The sequence below is a fragment of the Anopheles coustani genome, chromosome 2 (assembly GCF_943734705.1).
Source record: "Anopheles coustani chromosome 2, idAnoCousDA_361_x.2, whole genome shotgun sequence".
NCBI lineage: Eukaryota > Metazoa > Arthropoda > Insecta > Diptera > Culicidae > Anopheles > Anopheles coustani.
In genome coordinates, this window is record NC_071289.1 from 62,904,395 (window position 1) to 62,932,014 (window position 27,620).

The 27,620-nt window shown below is 42.9% G+C and overlaps 1 protein-coding gene across 2 annotated transcripts; it reads left to right on the forward strand.

Moving 5' to 3' along the window:
• The first annotated feature begins 11,622 nt into the window (after positions 1-11,622).
• On the forward strand, positions 11,623-26,034 carry LOC131262001 (ceramide transfer protein). Of its 2 annotated transcripts, none has more exons than XM_058263891.1 (8): positions 11,623-12,313; positions 12,618-12,916; positions 12,989-13,219; positions 13,297-13,357; positions 22,689-22,834; positions 22,900-23,425; positions 24,566-24,701; positions 24,857-26,034. In XM_058263891.1, exons 1-8 carry the CDS (start codon positions 12,080-12,082, stop codon positions 24,982-24,984), a joined length of 1,761 nt encoding a protein of 586 aa, XP_058119874.1. In that variant the 5' UTR covers positions 11,623-12,079; the 3' UTR covers positions 24,985-26,034. The 2 variants fall into 2 exon arrangements, with proteins under 2 accessions (XP_058119874.1, XP_058119873.1); XM_058263890.1 differs by having other exon boundaries at positions 22,689-22,805; positions 22,868-23,425.
• The last annotated feature ends 1,586 nt before the right edge of the window (positions 26,035-27,620 follow it).

A 27,620-nucleotide genomic window follows, 5' to 3' on the forward strand; every position in this document is an offset into this window, starting at 1 on the left:
ACTTCGGCCGCACAAGGAGCTTCGCCCACTAAAAAGCAGCAGCTTCACTGCTTCACTAAAGAAGAACAGCAGGAGAAAAAAATAAAAATGATGGAGAAACAACTTTCTGAAAAGGAGAAACAAATGGAAATACTGCAGCAGAAACTTTTGGAAGAGCAAAAGGCTACCTGCGCGTGGTGCCTGCCGGTGGTACACGTGGGGTCTGATGGTGTCATATGGCATGTGTGCAGAGGCGGATTAAGTGTTCTAGAAGCCTCAAGCAGCTACAAGTTGAAGGCCCCAAAAGCATACATTGCATTCAACATTCAACATTATATTTCAACTACATTACAAACTAACATTTTCCTCAATATTATCCCATGTTTTAAATGCTAAAAGCCTTGTTTTCAAAATCATATTTCACGCCAAACCATCTTTGCGAACTATCCAAGAGAATCATTTTTCACAAATAGTATTTTCTATTAACAAAATTGACGAATAATTTAATGTGTTACATTTTAATCTAATTAGTTATTGAGTCTTTTGAATACCGAATATTTTTATCAAAAAATTCGTAAAATAACAGCTTAGTGCAATGCAAAGTATTATAACTATGTTTGGGGCAGGGCATTACTTTTGCTAGCCCATGTGCATTATCTTCAAACTATTCTGAGGATTATCCTCTTTTGCAAAATGATCTTTACACTGTTCGCTTTTATACATGTTAGTTCATCAGTATTTTTTATGTTTACTTTAAAAAACTCAAAAATGCGACGTTTGATCTCCTTTTCGTAATCAAAGCCCAATTCATTCGCAAATTCATCACACATTTGATAAGACATGCAACTTTTTTTAAAAAATAATAAAATTATTTCAACATTAAAATTAAAAAAAAAAAAAAATAAGGTGGGTAAATGATGGGGCCCTCGATAACTTGGGGCCCTAAGCAGCTGCTTAGTTTGCTTACCCTATGATCCGCCTCTGCATGTGTGCCTCACGTAATTATATATTTAACGTGTTCTTCAAAGTTAAAATTCAATATTATTTCTCTCGATTTGAGGTGTCGCACATTTATCTAAATCGTGCAGTGCTGTACGAAATTGTAAGGCTGCCACATATACTTCTTCTTCTTCTTCTTCTGTTTTGCGATTTCGGGGTATATCCTCTTACGTTGATTCGAAAACTATGTTCACTTTCACGTATTCAGAGGCGTACTGACTCTGTCCGAACTCCTATATAGGGGTTCGTCCTTTGGGAGATATATAGTAGCAGTTAGTTTGTCTGTTTTGATGGTAGTAGAGTGATAGTAGCAGTTAGTTTGTCGGTTTTGGATTAGAAATAAGGTTGGTATGTGTTTCAATACATAATTTTTCTAGTGATAGGAAGGTGTTATACGTGAGGGGGCAACAGTATTATTTTCCAGGAACTCGAATTGGCTAGTGAATGCTCCTTGTAGCTCGAGCGTATTGGAATTTTTTATTTTCCCCGGAGATTTTTACCCGGTAGAATGCTCAAGTGGTAACCTCGCGACACTCGTTTTTGCAGAAGCTGCATTTGAATGCTGGAGTTAATTGGTGAGATAATTTTCTTTGCATTTGGAGCATTTGGCAGATTTGGCTTGGTTTAGATTGTAGCTACACCTATTCTGCGACGAAGGGTATACAATGCAATCTAAAGGTATACAATGGGTGATATAAATACCGTTATGTGAATTGTTTGTATTAGGTGTCGTGTCAAACTTTTATCGATGAAAGAATAGATGAGACCCCTGCCTTCGTTTTCTTGTGCGATGATATACCTAAACTTATGCAATTGGTGATATATTAGTTCGGCAACGCAATCAACCTAGGGGTGCGGTATGAGGGGGGCCCACGGGCCCCCCTTATTTCACAAATTTATAACAAACTCCCTTTTTCGGTAGACCTAGCGCAGTCCGCTCGCTGCGCTCGCTGCGGGTGCGCCGCCGTTTCAAACTCATTGGTTCATGCTGCCCATCCTGTGTAGTATAATTTACAAGGTACTTATATATATAACATTATATTACTTCTTCTTCTTCAATGGCCCGCTCGCAGTTGAGCTCGTCGTGCTGACATGGCCTGGTCACCAATCGTTCTCCAGGTAGCTCGGTCCATGGGCTGCAGCCCTCCAACCCCGGTCGCATCCGATGTCTCGCAGGTTCTGCTCCACTTGGTCCATCCACCGAGCTCGCTGAGCTCCTCGTCGTCTCGTGCCGGGCGGGTCGCTGGTGAGCACCTTCTTGGTGGGGCATGAGTCCGGCATCCTCATGACATGCCCCAACCAACGAATCCTGCCGGCATTCGCCACCGTCAGGATGTCCGGCTCGCCATACAGCTCAGCTAACTCGTGGTTCATCCTTCTCCTCCACACGCCCTGTTCACACACACCGCCAAAGATAGACCGGAGCACGCGCCTCTCGAAGACTGCGAGGGCGTTGGAGTCCTCCGTGAGCAGAGTCCAGGATTCATGCCCGTAGAGAACGACCGGTCTAATCAGCGTGCGGTATATGACACATTTTGTGCGTGGGAGAAGCCATCTGGACCGCAGGAGTTTGTGGAGTCCATAGTAGGCACGATTCCCCTGAACAATGCGCCTCCGGATTTCGCAGCTCACGTTGTTGTCCGGAGTTACGACAGTGCCGAGGTAGCAAAACTCCTCTACTACCTCAAGTTCGTCGCCGTCCACTGATACACTGTTCCCCAACCTGGCTCTGTCACTGTCAGAGCCTCCGACGAGCAGGTACTTCGTTTTCGTCGCATTGATCATCAATCCAATCCTTGCGGCCTCGCGTTTCAGTCGGGTGTACGCCTCGCACACCGTCCTTGTGTTCCGCCCGATGATGTCGATGTCATCCGCGAAGCCGAGGAATTGGAGAGAGCGGGTGAAAATCGTGCCACGGATGTCGAAGCCCGCGCTCCTCATGACACCTTCCAGAGCGATGTTGAATAGAAGGCAGGAGAGTCCATCACCTTGCCTCAGACCCCGATGAGATTCGAACGGATCCGACAGCATGTTCGAAATCCTCACCTTACACTGCACCCCCTCCATTGTGGCCTCTACCAGTCGAACCAGCTTCTCGGGGAAGCTGTACTGCCGCATGGTCTTCCATAGCTCCTTCCTATCTATGGTATCGTAAGCCGCCTTGAAGTCGATGAAGAGGTGGTGCGTCGGGATCTGGTGCTCCCGGCACTTCTGGAGGATCTGCCGTAGAGTGAAGATCTGGTCGGTGGTGGATTTGCCTCCAACAAACCCAGCTTGGTAGCTTCCGACGAAATCTGTAGCAAGGGGCGCGAGTCTGCAGAAGAGTATCTGGGATAGGATTTTGTAGGCGGCATTGAGGACTGTGATGGCTCGAAAGTTGGCACAGTCCATTCTGTCACCCTTCTTGTACACTGGGTGGATGACACCCAGCTTCCAGTCATCCGGTATCCTTTCCTGCTCCCAGATTTTCACAATTAGCTGGTGCATACTGACGGCAAGCTCTACCGAACCCATCTTGAATAGTTCTGCCACCAGCCCATCGCTGCCAGCTGCTTTGTTCTGTTTCAGCTGCTTGATGGCACTAGTGACTTCGTCCAAGGATGGTGGGAGCACCTCGTCATCTACCTCCTGGCTAATGTGCTGCTCAATTCTGCCTGCGCCGCTGCTGGACTCCCCCAATTCCGCTCCGTTCAGGTGTCCGTTGAAGTAGCACTTCCACCTTTCGATCACCTCTCGCTCGTCCGTAAGAATGTTGCCCTCCTCGTCACGACACATTGCGACATTTGGCGTGAAGCCGCCTTGTGTCTTCCTCAACATCCTGTAGAACTGGCGAGATTCCCCCGACTGAGTTAGTTGCTGCATCAGTTGTTCATCCGACTCCTCGAAGCGACGCTTCTTGCTCTCGAAGAGCCGGGTTTGTTGTGTCCTCAGTCGTTTGTAGTGTTCCACGTTCTGACGGATTTCGCGCTGCAGCATTCGCTAGCTGTTTTACGTCCCGTAGGATGCCAGGACAGGGTGTACAGCCGCCCCTAACATGGGGAACAGGCGCTGGTTCGAGCCGCTCCTAACATGGAGAACAGACGCTCGGGGATGAACTACTAGCAAGTAGCAGTCCATTCCCCCTCTCAATTCAGCCTTGCCGCCCATCCGCCCAAGGGGGTGGGTTTCCCCGTGTACCCAAGCTTGGATATTTAGGCGACAAGTTACCGTTCTGTACGTCGCGGACGTATTGAGTAGGAGTTGGGGAGGAGAGCCTATAGTAGCCTTCAGGAGGCGTCGGATCCAACCCTTTACAGAACTTTATATTAACCAGCATTAAATATCTACTGTATGATTATATTATTGTTATATTTTGCAATTAAAGCATGCTGTGATTAATGAAAGTTTATAAATTTAAGTCAAAAGTTTTAAAATTTTCTTTCTATCATCAGGGGAAAGATTCTATATAATAATAGCCCTTTGTAATGTTAGAGATTTTACATTATCACAAATGACATAGAATGTATTAATTACAAATTCTTAATTGATAGAAAATTTGTGTTCGTCTCGCTTACGCACACGATTTTCTTCTGAACTGAACTATAAGATGACTCGTTAGCTGTTATTCCTACATTCGCAAAATCTGCGGGAAAACTCTTGATGAATGTTACTAACGATTGCAACAACACTGATCCTTGCAATAGTTCACATTCAACTGTTTGAGGCGTCTTGCTTGTAGCATTTATTTTCTGAAGCAGCGTGTTCCAAATTACGGCTATTAAAACAACCACATATTTACTCATTTGATGGAGAAGCGTGTTTGTTTCATCTATTGTTATTGCTTTTTTATCTTTACCGTTACAAATTTTTTGCAATGCATTTTTGATTTCTCCGAACCTGGGTTTTAAAGCTAAGATCGCGTCGACTCTAGTTGACCACCGAGTCACTGAATGATTGTTTTCCTTTTTAATTTTTTTTTTGTTACAATTTTCCAACGATGGGTTGAAGAGGTAAAAATGCGTTTTAGCTGAAAAAATTGCACTGCTGCCTTATAATTTGTAGCTGTAAAATTAAAAGTTGAATTTTATGAGTGATTTGCACATGGTATATTTCACTCATAATACCTGCACTGTTCCGGTTAATGCTTGCGCGAAGGCTCAAGTATTTAGCAGACATATTGCAACGTCAGATGACTGTGCTCTACAGTTTGCAATATCCATAATTATTGTTTTTTTACTTCTTTTTTTCAGTTTTTTATAAGATCTTAGTACTTCTCTCCAATAATTGTGTTTCTTTCCTCTTTCATTTATTAACTTTGTGTCTTTAGTTTGGGTTACCGTATTTTATCGAATATAGTGCGCATTTTTTCTCAGATAAAAGATCGATCAAATACTATCTGCGCACTATATTCGGAAGTTACCCATTAGCAAGTAACCAAGATGAACTTCTCAATACTTTTGTTTTAGTTTAGGTACGCACTATACTCGTCTGCGCACCATACTCGATTAAATACGGTAAAATAAACCTTTTGTACAAGTTACAAATAGATGTGATGTGTTCTTTTGATTCATGGGTAATAATTAACACTTTTGGTAGTTTCCGAAAATAACAACCAAGTGCTTTCTTCTGATGCTCCGTTGGTTTTTTAGTCAAAAATGTTCTGTATTGAACTTTCTGCAGTAAACGTCATCCTCATCTTTATAAAGAGGTTTTAGAACTCTCGATATTGCCATAATCTGCAGGTTTTTTTTTCATTATGTGGTTAATGAAAACATCGGAAAAGATTAGTTTTCATGTTGCAACAGTTTCAAAATCAAAATTTGAAGTTGAAACAATTATTTCAGTTTCTTGTTGGCTTTAAGACATGGTAGTTGTTTCTGGCTCCAGGATCTCCGGTGCTCCTACCCAAGTAACATTTTAAGTTTTATCATGGTTCTAACGTTGTTGTTCATGCTCATCATTAAGTCTCATCTGAAGAGTAAAATATCTTAAAGGTTGTGATAAAACCTTCATAAGCCCGTTTTAAGTGTAAGAGGGCCCACTCTACAGAACGTTGTCAAAACCACCCCTTAAAACCTTTTCTAGACCAAAAATCACTGATTGGTTTTAAGAGAAGGTTTTAAGAAGGACTTAACAGCGTATTTACAGATTCTTCAAGTCTACTAAGATTTTAGACTTAATGAGCGGTTTTATAGCTATCCTCAAAAGGTTTTAAGGATGTCAAAATTATTAAAACTATTTTGCCTGCTGAGAAACCTCTATAAAACCAATTGGACTTGGTACACCCATGTTAAAACATTGATAAAACTTGTAAAAGTCTATTACCGCGTGACTACATTACCGCGTGACTACATTAGGCGTACCATACCAAAAAACTGGTGCGGCCCAGGTGGTAAAAACCGTTTTTTCTCTCTTTCTAGCGCACCATCGGCTCTGGTACGCTGTCACTCGACCGTACCAAGTTTTTGGTATGGTACGCCTAATGTGGTCACGCGGTTAAGCGTACCATATCAAAAAATGGTGCGGCCCAGGTGGTAAAAACCGATTTTTCTCTCTTTCTATCGCACCATCGTCACTGGTAAGCTGTCACTAGACCGTACCAGGTTTTTGGTATGGTACGCTTAATGTAGTCACGCGGTTAGGTCTTGGAAATGTTACTTGGGTAGAGACGGTTGAGGAGTCTGCATTTTCATTGTCAACCAAGTTCGAACCATTTTAAATCTTATAAATTTACCCAAACCATTTTCTTGAAAATAAATAAATTCTTCTTCTTTTTTTAATTTTCAACGGTTTACTGCTCCACTTTCAAACCGCTTCATTTAAGTCGCTTGTTTTGCGTAATTTTATAGTTGTTAATTAACTTGTACGTCGCTAATAATTACCAAACTGAACATAGCAATATGGTAATTTCTAGTAAGAATTGCGAGAACTCTTCACTTCTATCGGTCGTTTGCACACACGATCTTGGTTAACTCTCAATTATGTAGTATTTTTAAAGGGGTTCTCTGACCGGCGAGGCCTCTAGCGGCCGCCAACTCCACCCATAGGATAATCTGCCACTGCGAATGATTTATTGTAGAAATTTGCGAACGATGCGCTCCCAGGTGGCACTTCCATCGACGTAGGAGCTAAGAGGCGAGTTGTCGCTTGTAGATTACTAACTTTATTTTTCGTTCGATACGCTTTTTTACAAATTACTAGCTTATTTGCCCGGTTACACGGGCACTATGACTTTTTTTTATGTGAAAGCTATCTTCTAGGAGGTGGAATATGAAATTTTAGTCAAATATAACATTCAACGTTTTATTTCAAGTCCAGTTATCACTTGTTCACTTGTCGTCCAAGTCACTTATCGAACCGGTTAAATCGGTATTGTACGACTTCATATTATCTCAGGAAGCTTTGAAATAATTATTGCTGAAATGTGGATCAATTAAATCCTTCAGTTGCCTCGTGTTTGTCCATCGGAGTGAGCTCTGGATTTCGTTCTGGTTGATTTGTACATCATGGCGATATTTTTGTTTTGTGTGACTGTATTTTATATTAATTTGGGTTTTGTATGTGTTTCGAAGCACTTGAAGAATCGTGTATTGGATAAAACAGTTCTAAGGAAATTCGTCATCACTTCTGTTGGTGGTGCTTTTTGTTTTTCTTCTTTTTTTTGTTAAATTATACGGAGACCATTGCTAGTTACCCGGCGTCGAGTATTTTTTTACTTGACTCTATTGAACGCATTTCATAAGGCCCGGGCCCGGTGCCGCGCGAAAATTTTACTCTTTCCCAAATCAAGCTGGTTGCTATAGCAATCAATGCAATGTAACTGTTGGTACTTTTTGTCAAAAGAAAATACGCTTCGATATTTTTGTTCATGCTTCATATTTGTGAACAAACTGAAAATACTAAACATTCGTTGCAAGTTAGTGACCTCAAACCGAGAACCAAGCGCTTCAGGACCGATCATGAAGACGCTAATTTAGTTATTCTGTTCCGGGATTGTTGGTTTGGATAGTTTTCCCTATTCCAGCAGCAGGTTACTGGTTGCATAACACACTTGGATGTCAAACATATTGAGATACTCAGTCCTGGCACGTTCAGTAGTATTCGTGGCTACAGTGGTGACTGTCTGTTAGATAACCTGTTGATGAATCCTTTGAGAATATGACTTCATTATGTCTACATAATTTAATGCCCAAAACAACACTATGAAATTTGTATAGGTAAGCCCATCTTCGAAACTCCCCACGGCTAGAGCACGGTTGGTACTCCTTCCTCCTGCAATCCTATACTATATTTTACAATTGTATTAACTCAGTATCCATTACAGCCCATCCAGAAGACACAACATAAGATGACATCGTAGGGACGTCTGAAGTACCAGCTAACCAACCAGCCAGTCAGCCAGCCAGGCAACGCCAGTGCGTCATTATTCCCTTAATTAGGGAAATGATAGGGCAGAGCTAGTCAGGGATGCGGCACTAGATGAAGTGTAGGAGATGCGTAATTATGGCTACTTAGGCAGGGATAGTGTACTATGTATTTCGTTAGGGTTAGGTTAGTTAGGAGACGTTCGAATCAAACAACTGATAGGGCAGAGCTAGTCAGGGATGCGGCACTAGATGAAGTGTAGGAGATGCGTAATTATGGCTACTTAGGCGGGGATAGCGTACTATGTATTTCGTTAGGGTTAGGTTAGTTAGGAGGTTCGAGCATTTTCGAGCTCTTTTAGTTACTTCAAAGAGTTTTACATAGTCAATTTTGGTATGCCACCTATTTTTTCCTTGGTCAGGTACGGAGCATACGGAGATAGGAATAGTAAAAATGTGCCACCACCACCTTTTCATGCTTAGCGACAGGCCACACCAAATTTTGATTAGGGTATATTTCGCCAGGGATGTCAGGATCTAGTAAGACCACTATCTTTGAACGGAATCAACAGTAGCTGTTGCGTGGCTAATATCTTAGTTAGGACAGGTAACATGCGTGGTTGGTGGTGTAAGAAACAGCTTTTTGCCGAGTTTTTTAGGGAGTAGTGAGGGATGCTCTTATGACACCTTCGAGTCTGTTCTTAGGAACCGCCCGCCTCTTTGGGTGCCCACGGAGTGCGTAATATGCATTTTTCTTGGCTTTAACAAAAAAAAAAATCAAACTAGCTGTCGTAGAATACACGCAACAATCGCACCAACGTGTTTGCTAACTAGTCCAGGTACCGGGAAAAAACAAACTATCCTATCACCATGTTCATGATTGAATTCTACCCAAAATAGATGGATCCTCTTGCCCCTAAAAGTTTACCAGTTACTGCCGTATGCTACCCGCGAAGTCCTTCCTACTATGTAGGGTACTGTGTTTTTCAACGGCCATCGCTGCCATGCCGGTAAGTATGATACAGAAGTAATTAAGGATTAGCTCACTGTTCTAATTGCACTGTTCTTCAATACATTGTTTTTACTTACATGGTCGCCTAGATGATCTTTCATATATCTATTTGATGAATCTATGGGCCCGAAAATGCTCGCCGGAGGCTGCCGCATGTCATCGTTCTTTAGATGTTAACTGCCATTGCTGCCAGGCCTGTAAGTATGGAAAAAATGCACATCAGCCTAATGTTCCGATTGTTCATCCTTTTCATTTATGGGGTTACATGTACAAATCGGTGGAAAGAATAAAAAATTATTTACAAATTTGTTATTTCAGCAGAAAATACCTTGAAGTTATCTGTATCTAATTCCCATTCAAATGTTTATTTCATTAAATAAGAATCGAGGTAGAATATTTGTTGAATCAAGTTGTTTGCCTTGAAAAGGCCTTGCATTTGAGGTGTCTGTTGTTGAAATTGACCAAGGCACTAAAAAGTTATTCGCAGTTTGGCTATTTCAGTTATTATTTCAAGCAGCGACCAAGTTTTTGAAGCTTGTTGGCGCGCTGCAGCTTTATGCTAGTGGTGGGTAAACCAAATCCCCAAATCCGAATCCCAATCCAAGAAACAGTCGGTCCAAGCAGCGGATAGTGTTCCTTTGGAACTGTGGTCTTTGTGTACCAAATTTTGAAACGCCTGGTACCAGCGTATTTGGGGAAAGGATAGTAGTTAGGACTCACACTCCTAATGCCGGTGAGCCAAGACTTCCCGGCTATCTGTCTGGAAACGCCCGAAATTCGTTGTTTTGCAAAGGAGTACAATGGTACAACAGGATGCCAAGAGAGATTAAACAAGCGTGAAATCTTAGGGAGTTCAAACGCCTATGCGCCGTATGCGTGAAGCGGGTAGTCTGACGGTGTGCTTGCAATGTATTTAGTAAATGTTGTAGTTTTTGAGCCCGTAGTATTGCATTTGTCAACATGGTCTTTGACTATGATGATGATGAGTAAAAAAATGAACAGGGACTTTTTATTTTATTATTTAATTTAACTGAATAGAATGAATGAGTCTACATAATTTTGAGACATGCGCGCATTGGTGGTCATGGCTGTACGAAAAAAACTAATAGTATCTACACATCTCGCTGTAGTTGGGTCCCTTTCTGTCCTTGATAGTGGCACCACATTATCAACCAATGGTAATTGGCGGGGGGAACTACAAACAGAGCAGAAATATCCTCTTATAAGAGTGTATACACTCCGGAAAGTGGTGCCTCGTTAACCTTGGGGGACTCGGCGATTTACCTTTCGTCCATGGGAAGGAACACAAATATACTTTCGTGCCTCTCAATCCTATGTAGGGGTAAGCGGTGGGACTCATCATCATCTTCATGTAAACTTTTGTATTTTGGGGATAAAACAATGAACTTTATTATTCTAACACGTTAAAATACAGGATACTAAGTTACAGATTAAAATTGGCGGACCGTCACGACGACGCGTCGGCTCCGCACGAGATGCCGATCAGAAGAGATCTTCTTTTCATCTCTTCACACCGCAGGACACTTCTCCACTGACAGCCTCCTGTCAGTGGGAGTGTCAGTCGATCCATCGCTCTCTGCTAGCCGCTGGATCGACGCGGTGCGGCTGCTAACATAAACAAATCAATGTCGGTCTGGAAATTGTTTATTCTAATCTGAATCCCCAGAATCCGATTCAGAATCCGGTAAAAAGGGTCTGGTCCTGATGAAATGGGTTTGGTTGGGTAGAACAACTCGGATAATGGACATTCTACTGTATTTATTTGTAAAAAATAGGTTCCAGGAATTTTTTTACAGCAAAACTTGCAAATCGCGCAAAAAACTCAATCTATGTCCAATGGACATTCTACCCAGCGTTCGATTTGAGTAAATTTAAATCAATTACATTGTTTCTAGATCGACTAGTTATGTAACTAATTCGACTCAAATCATTGTGAGTCGATTCAAACAGTTTAGGATCAAGTCAGAATCGAATCAAATCGAGTCCCAAACAAATCAAAACAGATTCGAGTCCTAAACAAATCAAATCAGATTAGAATCCCAAACAAATCAAAACAGATTCGAGTCCCAAACAAATCAAATCTTTAGAATCCGTCAAAAGGGATTCGAATCTTTAGAATCCGTCAAAAGGGATTCGAATCTTTAGAATCCGTCAAATGGGATTCGAATCTTTAGAATCCCTCTAGGGATCGAATCTTCGAATCTTCCGAGTCCCGATTCTGCCAACACTACTACCAACCAACTGTCAGTTTGTTGACGATGGGTTTTCAAGCAACATGCCGGAGGTTTCAACGAAAACAAAAATAATACCAAAGTGAATCTAATCTCATATTCTGTGAATCATAATTACATCGTCCTCCTCGATGCCTTCATCGGTGCGGCGAGCTGCCTGACGGTGTGTTGTTTAGCGGCAGAAGATTCTTTGTTTTGACGAAAATCTCCTCGAAAAAAACGCGTCGGCCCGCGGGTACTATTTTCCCCAAGTTTTTGTTTTGTTTTTGTGCAATTTGCTTTTGGCAGAAGTGCTATCATCGAACAAAAGTGCAATCGAACAAGCGCTGCGCATACGCTGAGAGAAAGTTGGAAAGCTTGCGTTGCGGCGTTCGGGAAAGTGTGCGGTTGACTTTGGAAAATAGAGATTTGGCAATAAAGTAAGGAAGGAGGGGAAAACATCATCGGGAAATCAGAAACTGCACCCCGCATTTGGTAGCCTGATCGCGGACGCGATGGCCGACGATTACTTTGTACAGAACAACTCGCACAGCGATGACTCAGAGGTAGAACTGAACCTCAACAGTCCAGAGTTAAAAGGTTACTTGAGCAAGTGGACGAATTACATACACGGCTGGCAGCCGCGGTTCATCGTGCTGAAGGATGGTACACTATCGTACTACAAAAGTGAACAGGACAGTGATTTTGGCTGTCGAGGAGCGATCAGCCTGCAGAAAGCATCGATTAAGGTGAGGAACCCCGAAACATGGTCGTTGGGCAACTAAGTTCAAATGGATCGTACGACCGCGGTGACCTCGACCTCGTCTACCGATAAGTGATATCGGTCAGTCGGTGGTGATGTGGAGATTGTTTCTAGGCCTGCCATGCCCAGAGCCCCTACGAGAAATTATGATTTATTGTAGGAGCAATTGATACAATTAACCCCAGTGCTACGTCATCTGGTGATCCTGGCAACGCAATGCACACTTTGGTAAATTAATGAACTCTGAAAGGCGTTTATTTTTCTCTCTTTCCAATTGCGGCCAACGGCAGTCCCACGAGTTCGACGAATGCCGGTTCGACGTGGCGATCGGTCAGAACGTTTGGTATTTACGCGCGGAAACGCCGGAAGACAAACGGAACTGGATCGAGGTGTTGCAGTCGTACAAAACCGACGTACCGGAGACAGTAAGCTTGAGGCGACACGGCAGTACGATATCGCTCCAGTCGAACACGCTATCCACGGCTAGCGGGAGTAGCTTGAAGCGGGTCAGCCGTGGTTTGCGTGAAAAGCTGCACGAAATTGAAACGTTCCGCGACATACTTTACGGCCAGATCGACACACTCCAGCGGTAAGGAGATATTATATAGCATACATGTGGACAATTTTATAAGCAACTCCAACGAAATTATCTATTGTCCAGCTATTTTGATGCTCTCCACCATAAAAACGAAGACCAGCCGCCACTGGATCTTGGTGATGGTCTGAAGCCGATCGATTTCAAAGGTGAAGCGATAACGTTCCGTGAAACCACTGCCGGTGTGATTATTACCCTACAACATTGCCTGGACATAATCTCACAGAAGGAGGAGAGCTTTAAGAAAAAGCTTGACAAAGAGCAGGAACGGCGACGGAAAGCGGAAGAACTGTACAGGTACGCAGACATTGAAGTGGTTAATCTGATAAATGGAGAAGCGAATGACTTATTTAGCATCTCATACGTTTTTGTAGGAACTGTAAGGATGAGCTAGCAAAGAACAGAAACTCCGTTATACCCGGACCAGATTTGGAGGTAAGTGAACTTCTCTCGTTAGTCAATACGGCGATGAAAGAAGGACAACATCGTGCATTCGTCATCAAAAGGAAGTTGTTGTTGGTGTTGCAATCTTCGTTGTAAAATGGTAAAAACGACAACATCAATGCAACTCGTTGGTCGCCGCCTTATCAGTCCCAGCTACTGATATCGGTCAGCACTAAACGGTTAGGTCCAATCGTACCTTATCTCAACAATTGACCCAAGAATGTTGCAATACGTGGGACGCCATGTCAACAAAGTGACGGTGTTCCGCGTGGCATTGTTGTTTACAGAGGCCAATATTAATTACCCGATGTGGCATTCCTCCATTCTTTCTGTAACTGCAGCCTCTCACAGGGAACTTTTAATTAGTCTGGCTACCTGTATCTAAATTTTAAAGGATTTTTCGTTGTAAGGCATTTTATTAAGATTTGACTAGTTTATTCGTTTTATTCAATAGTTTTTCTAATTTTCAAATAAAAAATATTGCCGAGCCTTTGTGGAAATTGCATGCTTTTGCAATTGCCGATGGTTCGCAAAATGTGCAAAATAGTAACAAAACAATGCCAATCTGGTCTTGCAAAAAAGTTGTTCAAAATCACTGATACATACATTCATTTTAACAATATATGACCGGCAGTTTTGAAAGCGCACTCTTTTTTAACAACCGGAATATTTTATCCAGTGCCGACAGGGATTTACATCTATCGCAAGGACTTTTCCATTTTTTTATTTTATTCTTAACGGAGTTACTGATTCAGTGTTTGACAAATATAAGAAACTTGTAAAATTTGTAGAAACATTAAACTTGGCTTGGAAATATGCAATCCATAAAGTTTATGTCCGGAGGTGCATAACTCGAATTCTACTGAAGTAAGCAATTTGATTTATTTTTATTATCTCCATATTTAAATCAACTTGTGTGATGTTTTGTTGTTCCGTCATGTGTGAATTCAAAATACTAGAATTGTTTGTAGATGATATGGCGGATTCCAATCGATCCTTTCCGATAAGAGAAGACCTATTTTTCTCCGACCATTTTGTGGCAAATTGCTCCAATTGCCGACGATTACGCTAGATAAGAAATAAAAATAGTTTAATTTTTAAACGCAGATGCTGTTTATGCTTCGGGCAAGTTACTGTCTAAGACCTACTAGACTTTTTCTTTAACACACTTGACTAATACTCACGTTCATATGGACATTGCTGAGTATTGATACATTTTTATAGAAATCATCATCATGTGCACTTTATTATTCTTCAAGCGAGGTATATCCAGACGCTATCTGATGGATACTTGGTGTTTTTGATATTGTACAACCCATTCCATACACATTTTCGTTCTTTAATCGTAAAGAGATTCTTTGAAAAAAAGTGCCTATTTGCTTTTGCACACCTACGTCTTCACGGTCGATACCACTTGAACCTAGAGTAGAGAATAAGGGCTTTACAGCTGAGAGGGTATTTACGTACGCTTGCATTTGCACACTCGAACGAGAGATAAAATCTTCCTTATCCGGTGTGTGTTTTGTTTGTTTCGCGTCACATTTGTCATCGCTTTGTTCGACGCCAGGCTCTGGTAGAAAGCGTGCAGTTGAGAGGTTTATTTTTGCCCTTCTTTTCGTATTGCGATGACTTGCAAATGATGCAAGGTTAGAGTTAATGGAAAACCCAAACCGATCATTTTTAAATAGACCGATTAGATGGAACACCGTTACGATAAGACTCGATGCTTTAAGTTCAACGGGGTTTGTTTTTCCCCTTTTACCACATTAATATCACTCGCATCAATTAAGATTTGGTTCTGGCCTCGAAACTGTTTTCGATTAAGCATAAATTTAATCCTCTTCTCACTACTGGTAAACACGGAATGCCTTTGCATTCGCTTAATTGGGAATTCTTGCGACTCTTCTCGTGCCCTTGGGGGGCTCACCAGAGGCTGACCCTGGGTTGGCCCAACGAAAACCGCGTCAGCCGCGTAAACAGAGCGACTACCGACCACGGGCTGTGCATAATGATTTAGCATCCAACGTGCGCGATAAGCCTGAAGCGCACAATGCCGCCAGAGTTAGTGGTGTAAACGTAAATAAAGCTTAAAGCGAGCCGAAAAAGGGTCTGCAAGCGAAAAGCGACAATGAGGCGACTTTATTGCTCAACTTGGCGTTTACTAGTGAGTTGTGGCGTTACTGTTTCGACAGTGAGCTTAATGCCAATTCGTGACATTGACCATTGTGAAAGCACATCATCATTTTCTGTTGCGAGCAAATCATGTGGGAAAAAGCGACCATAAACAGGAGTTTCTGTTTTGATCCATCCAGATGATCGATTGTGTTCCGACCGGGAAGACGACACAGTTGCCGTTTCATGATCAACCATCGATCGAATTGTAACCCTCTGCCGAAAACCTGTTGTGCGATTATAGGTCATGGTTCTCCCGATTCCATCGACGGAAAGGGGTGTGATTTGTTGACGTTGTGTAGGTTATATATTGGTTTTGTTGTTTAACAGATGAACCTATCGTTTTCACCTCTTTCTGTACCGCTTCCCTCTCCCCTTCTCTTCTCGTTGGTCGATCAACGTCACCGGGGTCGTCGTATTGGGTATTGAACTAACATCGCACCACCACGACCGTCCACGATTGAACTCTGCACCGGCGGCTCGATCGGGGTCCCGTGGAACTAAAACCTGTTTCCATCTCTACGTGCGCCGTCTTCGTGCCGGCTGCAGCACTGGATGATGCGCTCCACGCGCATCGTACGATGACCGTCAAATTTGAAATTCACCCAACGAACGAACACCCTCGTTTCGCCTTCGATAACGAAACGTGCACGGAGCGGAACGGCGGGCCGCGTGGCCGCAAACTACAACCACGCACCACCGGACGGTGCGTGATCATCAGCACTTGGTCGCATTTATTCCCGATTGATGCGCACACCACACCACACGGGATCGCGGCCGCCTTAAGTCACCGGCTGGAGAGCACTACACTGTTGCCTCCTTCGGGGCAAGAGATGCGCTGTCTAGTAGCCACCAATGTTCCGCTCACAGTAATGCGTTTTTTGGTTGATCCAGTTTTTTTTGTCTGTGGTGCGACTAAACCGTACATAATATCGCCAGATTGGGAGGTTTGAATTTTGTCTTCATCTCCCCTGCTTCGCGAACGCATTTGTGAGGAGTCGATCACGCCACTGTCTCTATACTTGTGGAGTGTGAGTGTGTCTTTTCTTTTCTGCTTTGTTCGTTACGTAAACGGGAAAAGATTACAAGATGTTAATCTACCGACGAAGAAATGAAAATGGAAGCCGGGCCCAAAAGGGGGAGATACCAGAAAACGCGCAGAAACTGGACGAAAGTTGATTAATTTATTTTACAAATGGCTTGAGCAAGAAGAAGTTGTGTAAACCCTTCCTATTTCATTTTCCTAACGAACCGCTTCGGAAGGTTCGAGATGGAAAATGCAATATCTCTGGACGATTTGCTGTGTTTTTTGGAACCTTCACCAGTGATTTGTATTTTTTTAATCCAGCGTTGGAGGAGTGAAAATCGGGTCGATCTTATATTTCAACAACATTTTAAGGTACTTCTTCTGAAACACGTTTCATTAGTTAAATTGGCTTATCTTATTGTAACGCCAAGAAAAAGGTCGATGATCCCAATAGGTTTCTGGTTCGAACAGAAAGTGAAAGGATGTCAACGAAGTTGATAAAGTTGGAATACGGGATTGGAGATTTCTTCTCTTTGATGCTTTCAAGAGCCTGATCCTTAATAACGCAAATGTTTTTAGCATTTCACGTATTTTTAAGTAGCTGCATATGTCATGGTTTCAACCGAAATTTATCCACTTCACTCCCGTTTCTTGCACGTCTTCGACCCGTATTCCCATTCCCGACCTAAAATGATCCGCGAGAGAAGATTCAGTTCCCGCGGAATCCCAGCGCCGCTCGCTCGTTGTCGAAAGCATAAATATGCTACGGCAACCTTGAACGACATTTCAGCCACAGTTCGCGTTCCTCCTTTTTCCTCCTCGCTTGTGCTTTTTAACACTTTCAGCGAAACGCTTGGGCCTCCCATTTTCCTCGCGTTGTCTCCGTTTTCGTACCACACCCGGCCGACCTTTCTTCTCCGGCTGGCGATCACGCGATGTAAACAATGGTTATGTAACTGAACGCCGCTATGTCGGCGATCGCGCGACTCTTTAGAGTTGGTGGGAGTTGTTGGAATGTGTGTTCTTTTTTTTTTGTTTCGTGTAATAATTTTAGGGAAGAAAGTGTACACACATCCCCGTCGCGGGAGATTGTTTGCAGACAACTAATTGCTTCGGTGTATTGTTGATCTATTTTGTGAGATTTATTTATACCTAAAAGTGTAGGTAAACCACTAAACTGTTTTGTGTTTGTTGTACGAAATGTATTTACTTTTGAGTATTATGTAATGCATGGTAGTCTGTGCTCGGCTCCATGCATGCACATATTTGTGTTAGCATGACGGAAATTGTATATTTTATGTTAAGTGTCAATTTGTTAAATCTAACGGAATGTCAACTCCATCAACTCCATATCCAAGACAAACTCTGAGTAATTTATATTGGCATCATTTTACACTATTATTAGATTGGGTCACGTTTTTCTTAATTTTGCGATCACACCCATTTCATCGCTTCACGTGTTTTGAGGCTTAATCCTCCGATCGTTGTAACGTGATGTTGACTCATCCAACGCTATCTGGCTGGCTACCCTTGACTGTGCAGACATTGAAACACGCGTTGCCTGTGCGAGGACCATTTTGGCAGTGCCATTTTCGGTTTGTCATTATCTGTCGTCCGTCAAACATCCGATTGGGCAATCGGCTGTCGATCGTTCCGATAGCTACGAAAAATAAATTGTTCACTGTGCCGTATCGGGCACAACAATACCACATGCAGACAGATCGTCCAGTTTGATGAGGAACCAAGGAACAACGTCTTTTTGCAATGCAATGGAAGTACGATCGCCTTATGTATGTAGAACATTTGTCCGAAGTGGGTCATGGATTGGATATGGTTTATAATAGAAATTCTTGTTTAGCAGCCAAAAGGTGATTGATTCCCGCTCGAAGCCCTACGATTGCTGCAACGCTAATAAACATCGCAACACGGCTCGTGTGATTGAAGTTTTGTCGTGAGTATTTCCGACCCAGCGCGCGGTGGTCGTTCGGTGGCAATAATAATTCCTATCCGAGGCGGGTCTAATTGCTTAACGACGGCGCAGGCCCACCAAATCTGCCACAGATTGGATTTAAAGGAGAATGGAGTGTGTCAAAAGACGGTGTCAATTGAAGGCAGCACGGAGAGTGTTCGCAATCACGAGTCTATGTCCACCAACCTGCCGCTGGCCCATTGGGTAAGATCCATGTCGAATTGTTTACCCATTGTGCCCGGCCACATGTACCGCCGAGCGGCCCGGTGCAATTGGTTGGGTCCAAGTTGGTTAACGGTCGTGTACCCTTAGCATATCGGAACAGGTGAACATTATTTTTATGATTCAATTATTGGTACGGGGTATTTTGGTTGTAAGTTGATCTTTAGGTTAATTTAATTGTTCCTAAGTTCCGTTAAAATGCCAGTATTCAATTGCATACAGTCTTTCTGTATAAAGTATGATCACATCTTTTCAGGTTTTTGAGTTTTCTACCTCGAATGAGTGTTGGTTATTGTTTTAATATTTTTTTCTTAAATTTTCGTTTGTTGAAGGTCGCTTGTGGAAAACAGTATCTAAACATGACTAATGGATGGTTAATATTTCACTAACACGCAAATAAGGAAGTTATTCGCGGTATGCAACTGCCTTGTTTCTGTGTCAGATCTGTCTTCCTCGAACAGACAAGAAATCAGCTGCGGTTCGTTGCAACATACGCATCTCGCGAGGAGCATCGACGACAACAACACACGGCATAGTGTCCGTAACAGCGGCTAAAAGCCATCCACCGAAAGACGATCACGATCACGACGACGATGACGGTGGCGATGGGAAGGGTCCGGGCTCTCTGTGTGGTGCTGCTGTTCCAGTTGTTAACCGTCGGCTCGCGCGATCGCACGCGTCCACTGTCACTTTCATTCGTACCGTCGTTCGGTTCAGACCCAATACTACGGTTAATCCGACGCGTTCCGGCGATTCTCTACACGCGCGCGGGCTCCAAGTGGCACGGGCTATATTTCTACTGCCCATGGTTGTTCTTCATACGATTATCACACCAGTGCGATTGACTGCTCGACGGAGAAAAGTCTGTGTCCCATTAATTGTCCCTTTCCCATTTCGAAGGCCGGCGGCTCTCATGGTCGTCCCAGTCGGCTGGTGGTAGAGGGAACTGTTACCGAACTTCTTTGCCGTTCTCCTTGCGGGATCGCATTGGGAACACTGGTGGGACTTGGGAAGAGTGTGTTCCGAAAGTGATTGTGAATCAGGGACAGGTGCATTGGAGGTGTTTTCGTAAAAATTGTTCAAAGTGTAACTACACCAAAGTCGGTGCGGTTGAGTAGTGAATCATCATTCAGAACTGCGTCAAGTTCTTCATAATGCCTTCGCTGACAACGTCGCGGTTGTTTAAAGGGCTTCTGCGGAAGGAAATAGTACGTGTTCTATTTGTGGTACTTTTAAGTATGACTAATGCGAGGTGGGAGGAGGATCTCGTTACGATTTAAAAAAATATTTTTAAATACAGCGTTAATCAGTGTATTCGTTAAGTCTACCATCAGAAGTTTTATAAAGGTTGAATGTGGAAACGATTTACGGAACGAAACTCCAGAGGTTTCGATGGTTCTTTTTAGTACCACAATTCCCACACTGCACCGTCTTATCATTTACATTTCACGTTTAAGTAATCGCAAGTTTGTTGGTTTGTTTTTCCAACATCAACGCGTCCATTAGCCGTTGTTTTCCGTACCGGGTTGGCCGAAATTGAAAATCTATTTGCAAGTGTAAACAATTGTTTCGCCACCTCCGCCGTTGCTGGAGGTGTGTAACCCTGGCCCAGTTGCTGGTCTGGACGTGGACGATTTTTCGAGACTCCTCCGTGCGCCATGTTGACGCTCGGTGCCTTCGATAACAGCGAGTGTGCGCGCGCGCGCGTTGGTTGGTTCTTCTGTCGAAAAATGTAAATACGATCGGATGTCAATAAGGCAAGGTGGTCGGAAGGTGCTATTACTTGATTGCTCGACCTTAGGCGCGTCCCTTAACGAATGTGCCTCTTGCATTTATTGAGTGCTTTTATTCCAAAGTCTTACTATCGATGTTACGTAGAAAAATAAAGTGACACCCATTGAATGGATCACAACTTATGTCTACAGTCTCCAAAGTTAAATTGTAATACTTTTATCTAACGCCAGTGTAATTTCTAATGCAGGATACATTTTTAATCAGGAGAAGACGTTTTTTCTTCCTGTGAGTGAAACAATATTTTTGCCACACCTTGTCTTTGATCAAGATTTCTTCCGATTTAAACGTTCAAACTTGTCGATTTGTTTCAAAATCAAACATTCAATGTACACGTTGGGGTTTGAGCAAAAACCTTCCATTTGATCTGTATGATTTAAAGATACGATTGAGCTACATTTTCATCATAGGGTTGGTAGACCAATTTTGTGGTTTGAAGACCTACAAACTGGAAAACCTATTACAAAACTTGATTGATTGATGTATGATTTTGAGTGTTATCCTTGACCTAATATTTCGACCCTAAACCTGTGCATCACGCACCAACGCATTCGATCAATTTTCGGCTACATTTGGTAACATTATCCTATCCTAAAAGTGAAGTTCGTATTAAAAAAAAAAAATATCACACATTTACATTCGGTGCTACAAACGCACTTTTCACGCCATTAATTGAAGAACACATCGAATTAAATGAAACGCTTTAAATATTTGCCTTCTACTTCCTTTTTCCACTGGCAAAACTTTGTTGCTTTATATCGAACTAAAATTTGTCCTTCACCGTTCCGCTTGGAAATTTTACCCATAACTTGGATGTCACTGTGTCGCCGAAAAGCCGAATCAAGGCTAAGGTCGCCGCATAGCAAATGAGCTTGGGCCGGCTTTTGGGGGTTCTTTTTTTTTTTGCGGGAAATAGAAACCAGTCAAGTGCGGAAGAATTTCCGGAAAGAGAGCTCCTTCAACCTGTCACCGAACTCGCGGCATGTGGGCAGAAGAAGACGAGAGATGTAGATCGTTGCAGTGCCATTGACCAGCGCTATTCTTTCTGACGGCGAATCTTCCGAACATGGAGATGGAACCTCGTCTCAGTCCATTTCCATCGGCATAGCACCACGACAAGGTTACCCGTGGTTCTCTATCGCTCGGGTCGTGTCGATGATTAATTAGACGCTATCGACGCAGCGACCGAGCGACTTTCGCCTTGCACTAGCCAAGCGGCTCGAAGGTCTGGTGCCTAATTTTCCTACCAGTGGTGATTTCGGGGCTCACCGAAGAATCCTTGAAGCGGCGAACCTGATTGACGGGCGTGCATGTTGATGATGATGATGATGATGATGATGATGTTGATGTTGATGGTGCGAAAAAACCTTCGATCGCAGGATGCAAACTTAATGCTTTTTCGATGTCCGCCTGATGTAGTGCGTGGTAAGGAATCCCCTCATCATCGCCATCACTATCGTCACGGCACGATCATCTCTCGGGCTAAGCGGCGAGACGCGGAATCCACACCGGAGGGAGAGATGTAGGGAGGGAGTTGGTTGGTGTAATGTTTTAATATTCCGCGTATGTTCGCGCCTGCTTGCCATTGGCGTATGCCGGCCAAACCTCGTGCCCATGCAGGGACGGAACTCGAATGTCGTCAAAAGCGAGTCGATGCTGTCACCGCCGCTCGGTCTCGTGATTATGAAAGTGAAGCTAGTCGTTTGTCCGCCAATTGTTAGCGATCTTTTCTCCCGGTCTTTCTTTCTTTTTTTTTGAGACGCTCCATTCCGTAAAAGGGAAACATTCTTTTCTCGTTCGCATTCGTTTGGGTGCTGTGAGGCTGTGCGTTAGGAATGTTAATTCATTTGAATTTCTTACCCACTTCCAACAGATAAGCTGCAATTGTAGAGAACGGAGATGATTTATGATTGTATAATTAGATCCGCTTTTGTACGAATACTTATGACACATTGATCTGTGATGATTTAGTGCCACTCAGGATTTTGAGGTTTAAGGATTGAATTTTAACGCCGATTATGTGCTACGAATTCTTAATTTTACAGCATGTTTTAGGGACAAAAAAAAAAACATTGACTGTGTGGAAGTGTTTTTCATGAGTCGATAATAAAAATGGGTTTTACTTTTTGTGTAATTTTTAGGAAGGACCACATTCAACCATACCGGAAGATGAATTCTTCGATGCGGTTGAGACGGGGTTGGACAAGATCGAGGAAGATCGTCAGCTGCGGGTGCGGTTGAAGTACCAATCACAGCAGGTAACGTTACTTGAAACTCGATCAATTAAGTTCACTTCTAATGCATCCGTCCTACATTGCAGTCTCAACTAAGCAACGCAGGCTCGGTACACAGCACCAACCTCGAGGCGGAAGACGAAACGGTTCAGCTAGCGGAAGACTTTGGCACCGGTGCGCAAGCGCAGTGCCACAAGCTGTGGCCGGAAATTGATCGCATCTGCACCGAGCAGCTGACGCAGGCCCGCCAGGGCGTCGGCGAGGATGGCAACGGCTGGCAGCTGTTCGCCGACGAGGGTGAGATGAAGATGTACCGGCGCGAGGAGGAGGTGGACGGTATGGTAATCGATCCGCTGAAATCGTGCCACGTGGTGAAGGGGGTGACCGCGCGGGAAATGTGCCATTACTTCTTCGACCCGGCGTACCGGAACGACTGGGAGACGACGCTCGAGGACGTGCAGATCGTGGACAATGTGGCGCCCGACACGCTCGTTTTCCTGCAGACGTACAAGCGCATCTGGCCCGCCAGCCAGCGGGATGCGCTGTTCTGGTCGCACATGCGCCGCATCACCGATAACGTCGACGTCGGGGCCAACGATGTGTGGGTCGTGTGCAACCATTCCAATCAGAACGAGGAGTATCCGGTAAGTGACCGAGTGAGAGTGGTTGATCGATTAGACGATTGCTCCATGGTTTTATCTTTTTATCTTTTCGCAACGTTCGATGTGTCCGCTTTTTGACGCTTTGACTAGTTGTTTGGTAAAGCTCATCTGTTGCACGCATCTTGTGCAGCCTTCCGTGAATTGTGGTATATCGGAGTGTTTTCTGGGTTATATAAAGCGGCGGTTATTACGCTCCACTGTTTTCGCAAGTAGTGGGGCACGTGTTTCCACAACGATACAATCTATTTAGGAAATGCACCTCTGACGTGCGATGAAACTATCACATTTGGAAATTACCATTGTTTTCCAACCCTTATCGTTTTCCGTTGTTTTGTCGTTGAATGCGGAAGAAGGAAAATGATCATTAAAAATTGTCAACAAACACATTGTTTTGTGGCTTTTGCTGAACAATGTAGATTAGAGGAAACATGAATAACACCTCCCTATTTTTGTCAATATATTTGTTATTTCCTTAAAATTTGATCATCTTCCTGTTTGGGATATTTTTTACAATCAGTTGCGATCTTCGGGAATAACATGATGTTAAAATGAGCTGGAACTAACATCCAGTGTTAAACCAATGATATGGGGAAGTTTCTCATTGCGTGGATCTCAATGAGAATGAAGTTGAAAATACACTGGAATCAAACTCAATTGAACAAAGCTAGGCTTTAGTAGGCCTAGACTTCGTTTTCCAGTAGGATAATACCGGAATTCACAAGTTTTTGTGCTTGATTCCGTGTCAAAAAAGGTTTCCTGGTAGCATAATGAGCAGAAGAGGCTGGAATAATGGATTTTGTGCCAACATATAAAAGGGACGATATACACATACTTGTATACTTAATACTAACCGCATTAAATCGTATTTGAATTGAATTTTTTTTGGTATATATTCAATTGCTACTAACATGCTGCCATTTTTATGTGCTGAATAGAGATGAATGACCTAATCGGTCAAAATCTCTATAAATCAACAACAACAACAACATTTATGTGCTGAATAATTTTTTATGATTCCTTCGGCTTAAATGTTAATAGTCTGTGTAGTGGAATTGCGGCTTCAAGACATGTTTAGCGGTAGTTTTATTGTTCCTTCCAACTCATGCGATAATTGCATTTCAGCCCGCCAACCAAGGAAAGTGCGTGCGAATCTATCTGACGGTGATATTAGTTTGCCAAACCTACCTTACGCCGGGCAAGGACAGCAAGACGGCTACCCGGGACGATCTGACGTGTAAAATTACCTACTGCTCCACCGGTAATTATCGCAGCTATTCTTTACAAACGCCCCATAATCTACTTTCGACCCGTTTCGATTGCTAATTTTGTTCTTACCCGTTACTTTCTTTTTTTTTTTCTCGCCCATCTTCAACCTCGCCCATCCCACCCATTCTGCACCGATTTCACCTACAGTAAACCCCGGCGGATGGGCCCCGGCCACCGTGCTGCGCGCTATCTATAAGAAAGAATATCCAAAGTTCCTTAAACGTTTCACCGGGTACGTTGTTGATCAATGTAAAGCGAAGCCCATTATGTATTAGGCTGCAATAAGGTTAGGCAATATGTTTGTTTTTTCCCTCCCAAGCCTCACCCAAATGAGTCTTAGGGAAAAGGTCTAAATGTTGTTATACATACACACACACACACACACATACACACAAATATATAAAAACCTACCCACGCGCATTATTTTTCTTATCTCTTTCTTCCGTATGTGGGTGGTACGCTGTCGTACAGCTTTATGAGGAACGCGAAGAAGGTTACATATTAAGCGATGGGAAACATTATTTAGAGAGGTACCACACGAACTGGTTTGGTAGGTGGGTAGGAGGGGTAAGGGCTCGTGTGAGGGCCGGTTGTGGATAAACCCAGCCAGCGAAACCAGGCTGATTCTGGCAGCAGGAATCGCGATCGAACATATCTTCGAATTAGGCTTTAGGCGTGGTTCAGTGTATGAAGTAACATTACCTATGCGCGGCGGGAGTGCCGTTTTTTTTAGAGGAGAATGGTAGCCACCAAAGGTAGAGCGAAAGTGGAGTTTATCAAAGAATCAAAAGCTTATAGGATGTTTTCAGCATTAGAATTTATTTCCGTCGCGAAAGTGGCACAAACGCGAGGGTTTTGTTAGGGGTTAGATTGTTTGTTGTATCGTACCTGCTTCCTCGTGCAGCAGCAAAAGGATATTACGCGAAATAACACCCCGCCCTCCCCGGGTTACATCAATGCTGTCGCAGTCTTCACACGGTGTTTATTAGGTGAAACATTTCAATCGTAGAAGTAGCGCGTGCCGAAAGGTTTCAGTACTGCGGTTGAAATATTTCCCCGCGATCGTTTCCTGTTCCTTCCAGTGATGCCGCGTGCGAGCGACGCGGAGTTGGTGGGGGAGTAACTTTGAAGATCTGTTTCTCTATCGACAAATGTAATTGCGTGTTATTAGTGTCTAAGTTTAGTTATCGGGTGCAGCCCACGAGCGTCCTTTTCTTCCGTCTCCTCCGGTTACAATCTTAGGGAGTGATGGAAGGAAATTTCGTGAGCATTGTTAGGTAATGTAAAATGTAAAGAATAAAAAACACACACACAGGAAAACATACTTTAACTTAATTGAGGTCGTTTTGTTCGAAAGTTCTGCGGCAACGCGAAGGAAAGAAAGACATAACTTTTGTTCATTCATTTTACCGTGCTTTTATTCGATCGTACAATTTCATCTGGTTTGATATTCGTTCGCGCCAAACTGTTCGCCAAACGTGTTCGCACATTAATTAATTTAAAATTTTCTATCTTTTCCCCTGAAAATAAAACGGAACAGGTGTTCTTCATCCAGTAGGTGTTTAATGTGCTTTCGAGAGTTCTGGTCGATTGAGTCCTTTCGTAGTCGTTAATGCTATGCTATTTTCATCGTTTATGTTAATTTTAGTTCCATACGTTCGCAAACGTTATGCCTCTTTGCCACATTTTCATGCCATTGAGCTATGCTTACACATGATTTCATGAATTGTATATTGTGGGGATAAATATTGTGGAACATAACTTTACTCGATACATGAGGAAAACAATCGTTGGCGATGAGTTGAAAAATGAAATAGATGAACTTACGCTGTCTTATGCGCAATTTGGTCAATTTGGTATATGTTTTATGATGCTGTGTTATTTATTGTTTTTTTTTTTCAATTTACACTGCTTATTGGCAACTGTTTGGTTGTGTATAGTATTTTGGAAAAAGAAATCGTTTGAAAACAATATTTTGGTTGGTATGTTAATCTGTTGTACCTGGCATGACGATCTTTTCCATGCGTAAAATATAAATACATCGCTGATCGTTAATCGGAAAGGAAAATGACACAACTGAACTGGGGAAATAATTCCAACAAACATTCGTTTGTATCTTTTACATTTTACACACCTGGAATGGGTTCATTCGATATTGTCTCATTGGTTTTCGTTTAGCCTAGGGGTTTATCGCACACATTCTTGCATTCCCTCACAGTTTCTCTCTCTGGTTCATAAAGATTCTTCTATTAGTTATCTAACGCCTAACTCTTCATTCCCAACCAGCTGCATATCCCATCGGCTACGTATGCGCATTAAATCCGAGAATCGGTTTGCGGTAGTGTCTGGTTGTGCTAAATATTCAGTTCGATTTCCTTGTGCTACCAATAGGTGTTTGCAGTTTTCGTTTTATTATTGTTCGAATGCACACCATGCACCCGATGCAATGGTGTCGTCGGATAATTATCGCGATAGGCTAATTAGTGAGTGGTTCTTCCATCAAACAAATAGATAAATTATGGCACGAGCTTGCTATGGAGAGGTGCACCGAACGGTTCTTTAGACAAGTCGTTTCATGTTTGGTTCAATCAGTCCACGCGCAATCGATTTCCGAGGGGAAAGAAAGGTTCTATTTATATAGTTCTGTGAACACCTTTTAGGTTGCTTATCGGAATAAGATGATCAATTCATTGTAAGGAATGTTCTAGTTTCTTAAAGTTCCACGGATTTAGATGTACAGGATATGTTAGTTTTGTGGGGAAGTTGAGAGTTCAGGACTGTAAGTGATGCTTGCGACATTCTTCTTATGAGCACATTGGTTCAGATGACATTTCTAACTGGTCCTCCTACCGGTACCGGAGGTATTTGTTTCGGCAAAGTTCAGCGCTATTCCATCGTTAGATTATTTGTT

What these genes read in the sequence shown, in the direction of transcription:
- LOC131262001 (XM_058263890.1), top strand. Translation starts at nt 12,080, where the DNA reads ATGGCCGACGATTACTTTGTACAGAACAACTCGCACAGCGATGACTCA. An exon ending in TGCAGAAAGCATCGATTAAG is followed by an intron (nt 12,314 to 12,617) that starts GTGAGGAACCCC and finishes GGCCAACGGCAG; the next exon opens with TCCCACGAGTTCGACGAATG. An exon ending in TGAAGTACCAATCACAGCAG is followed by an intron (nt 22,806 to 22,867) that starts GTAACGTTACTT and finishes CCTACATTGCAG; the next exon opens with TCTCAACTAAGCAACGCAGG.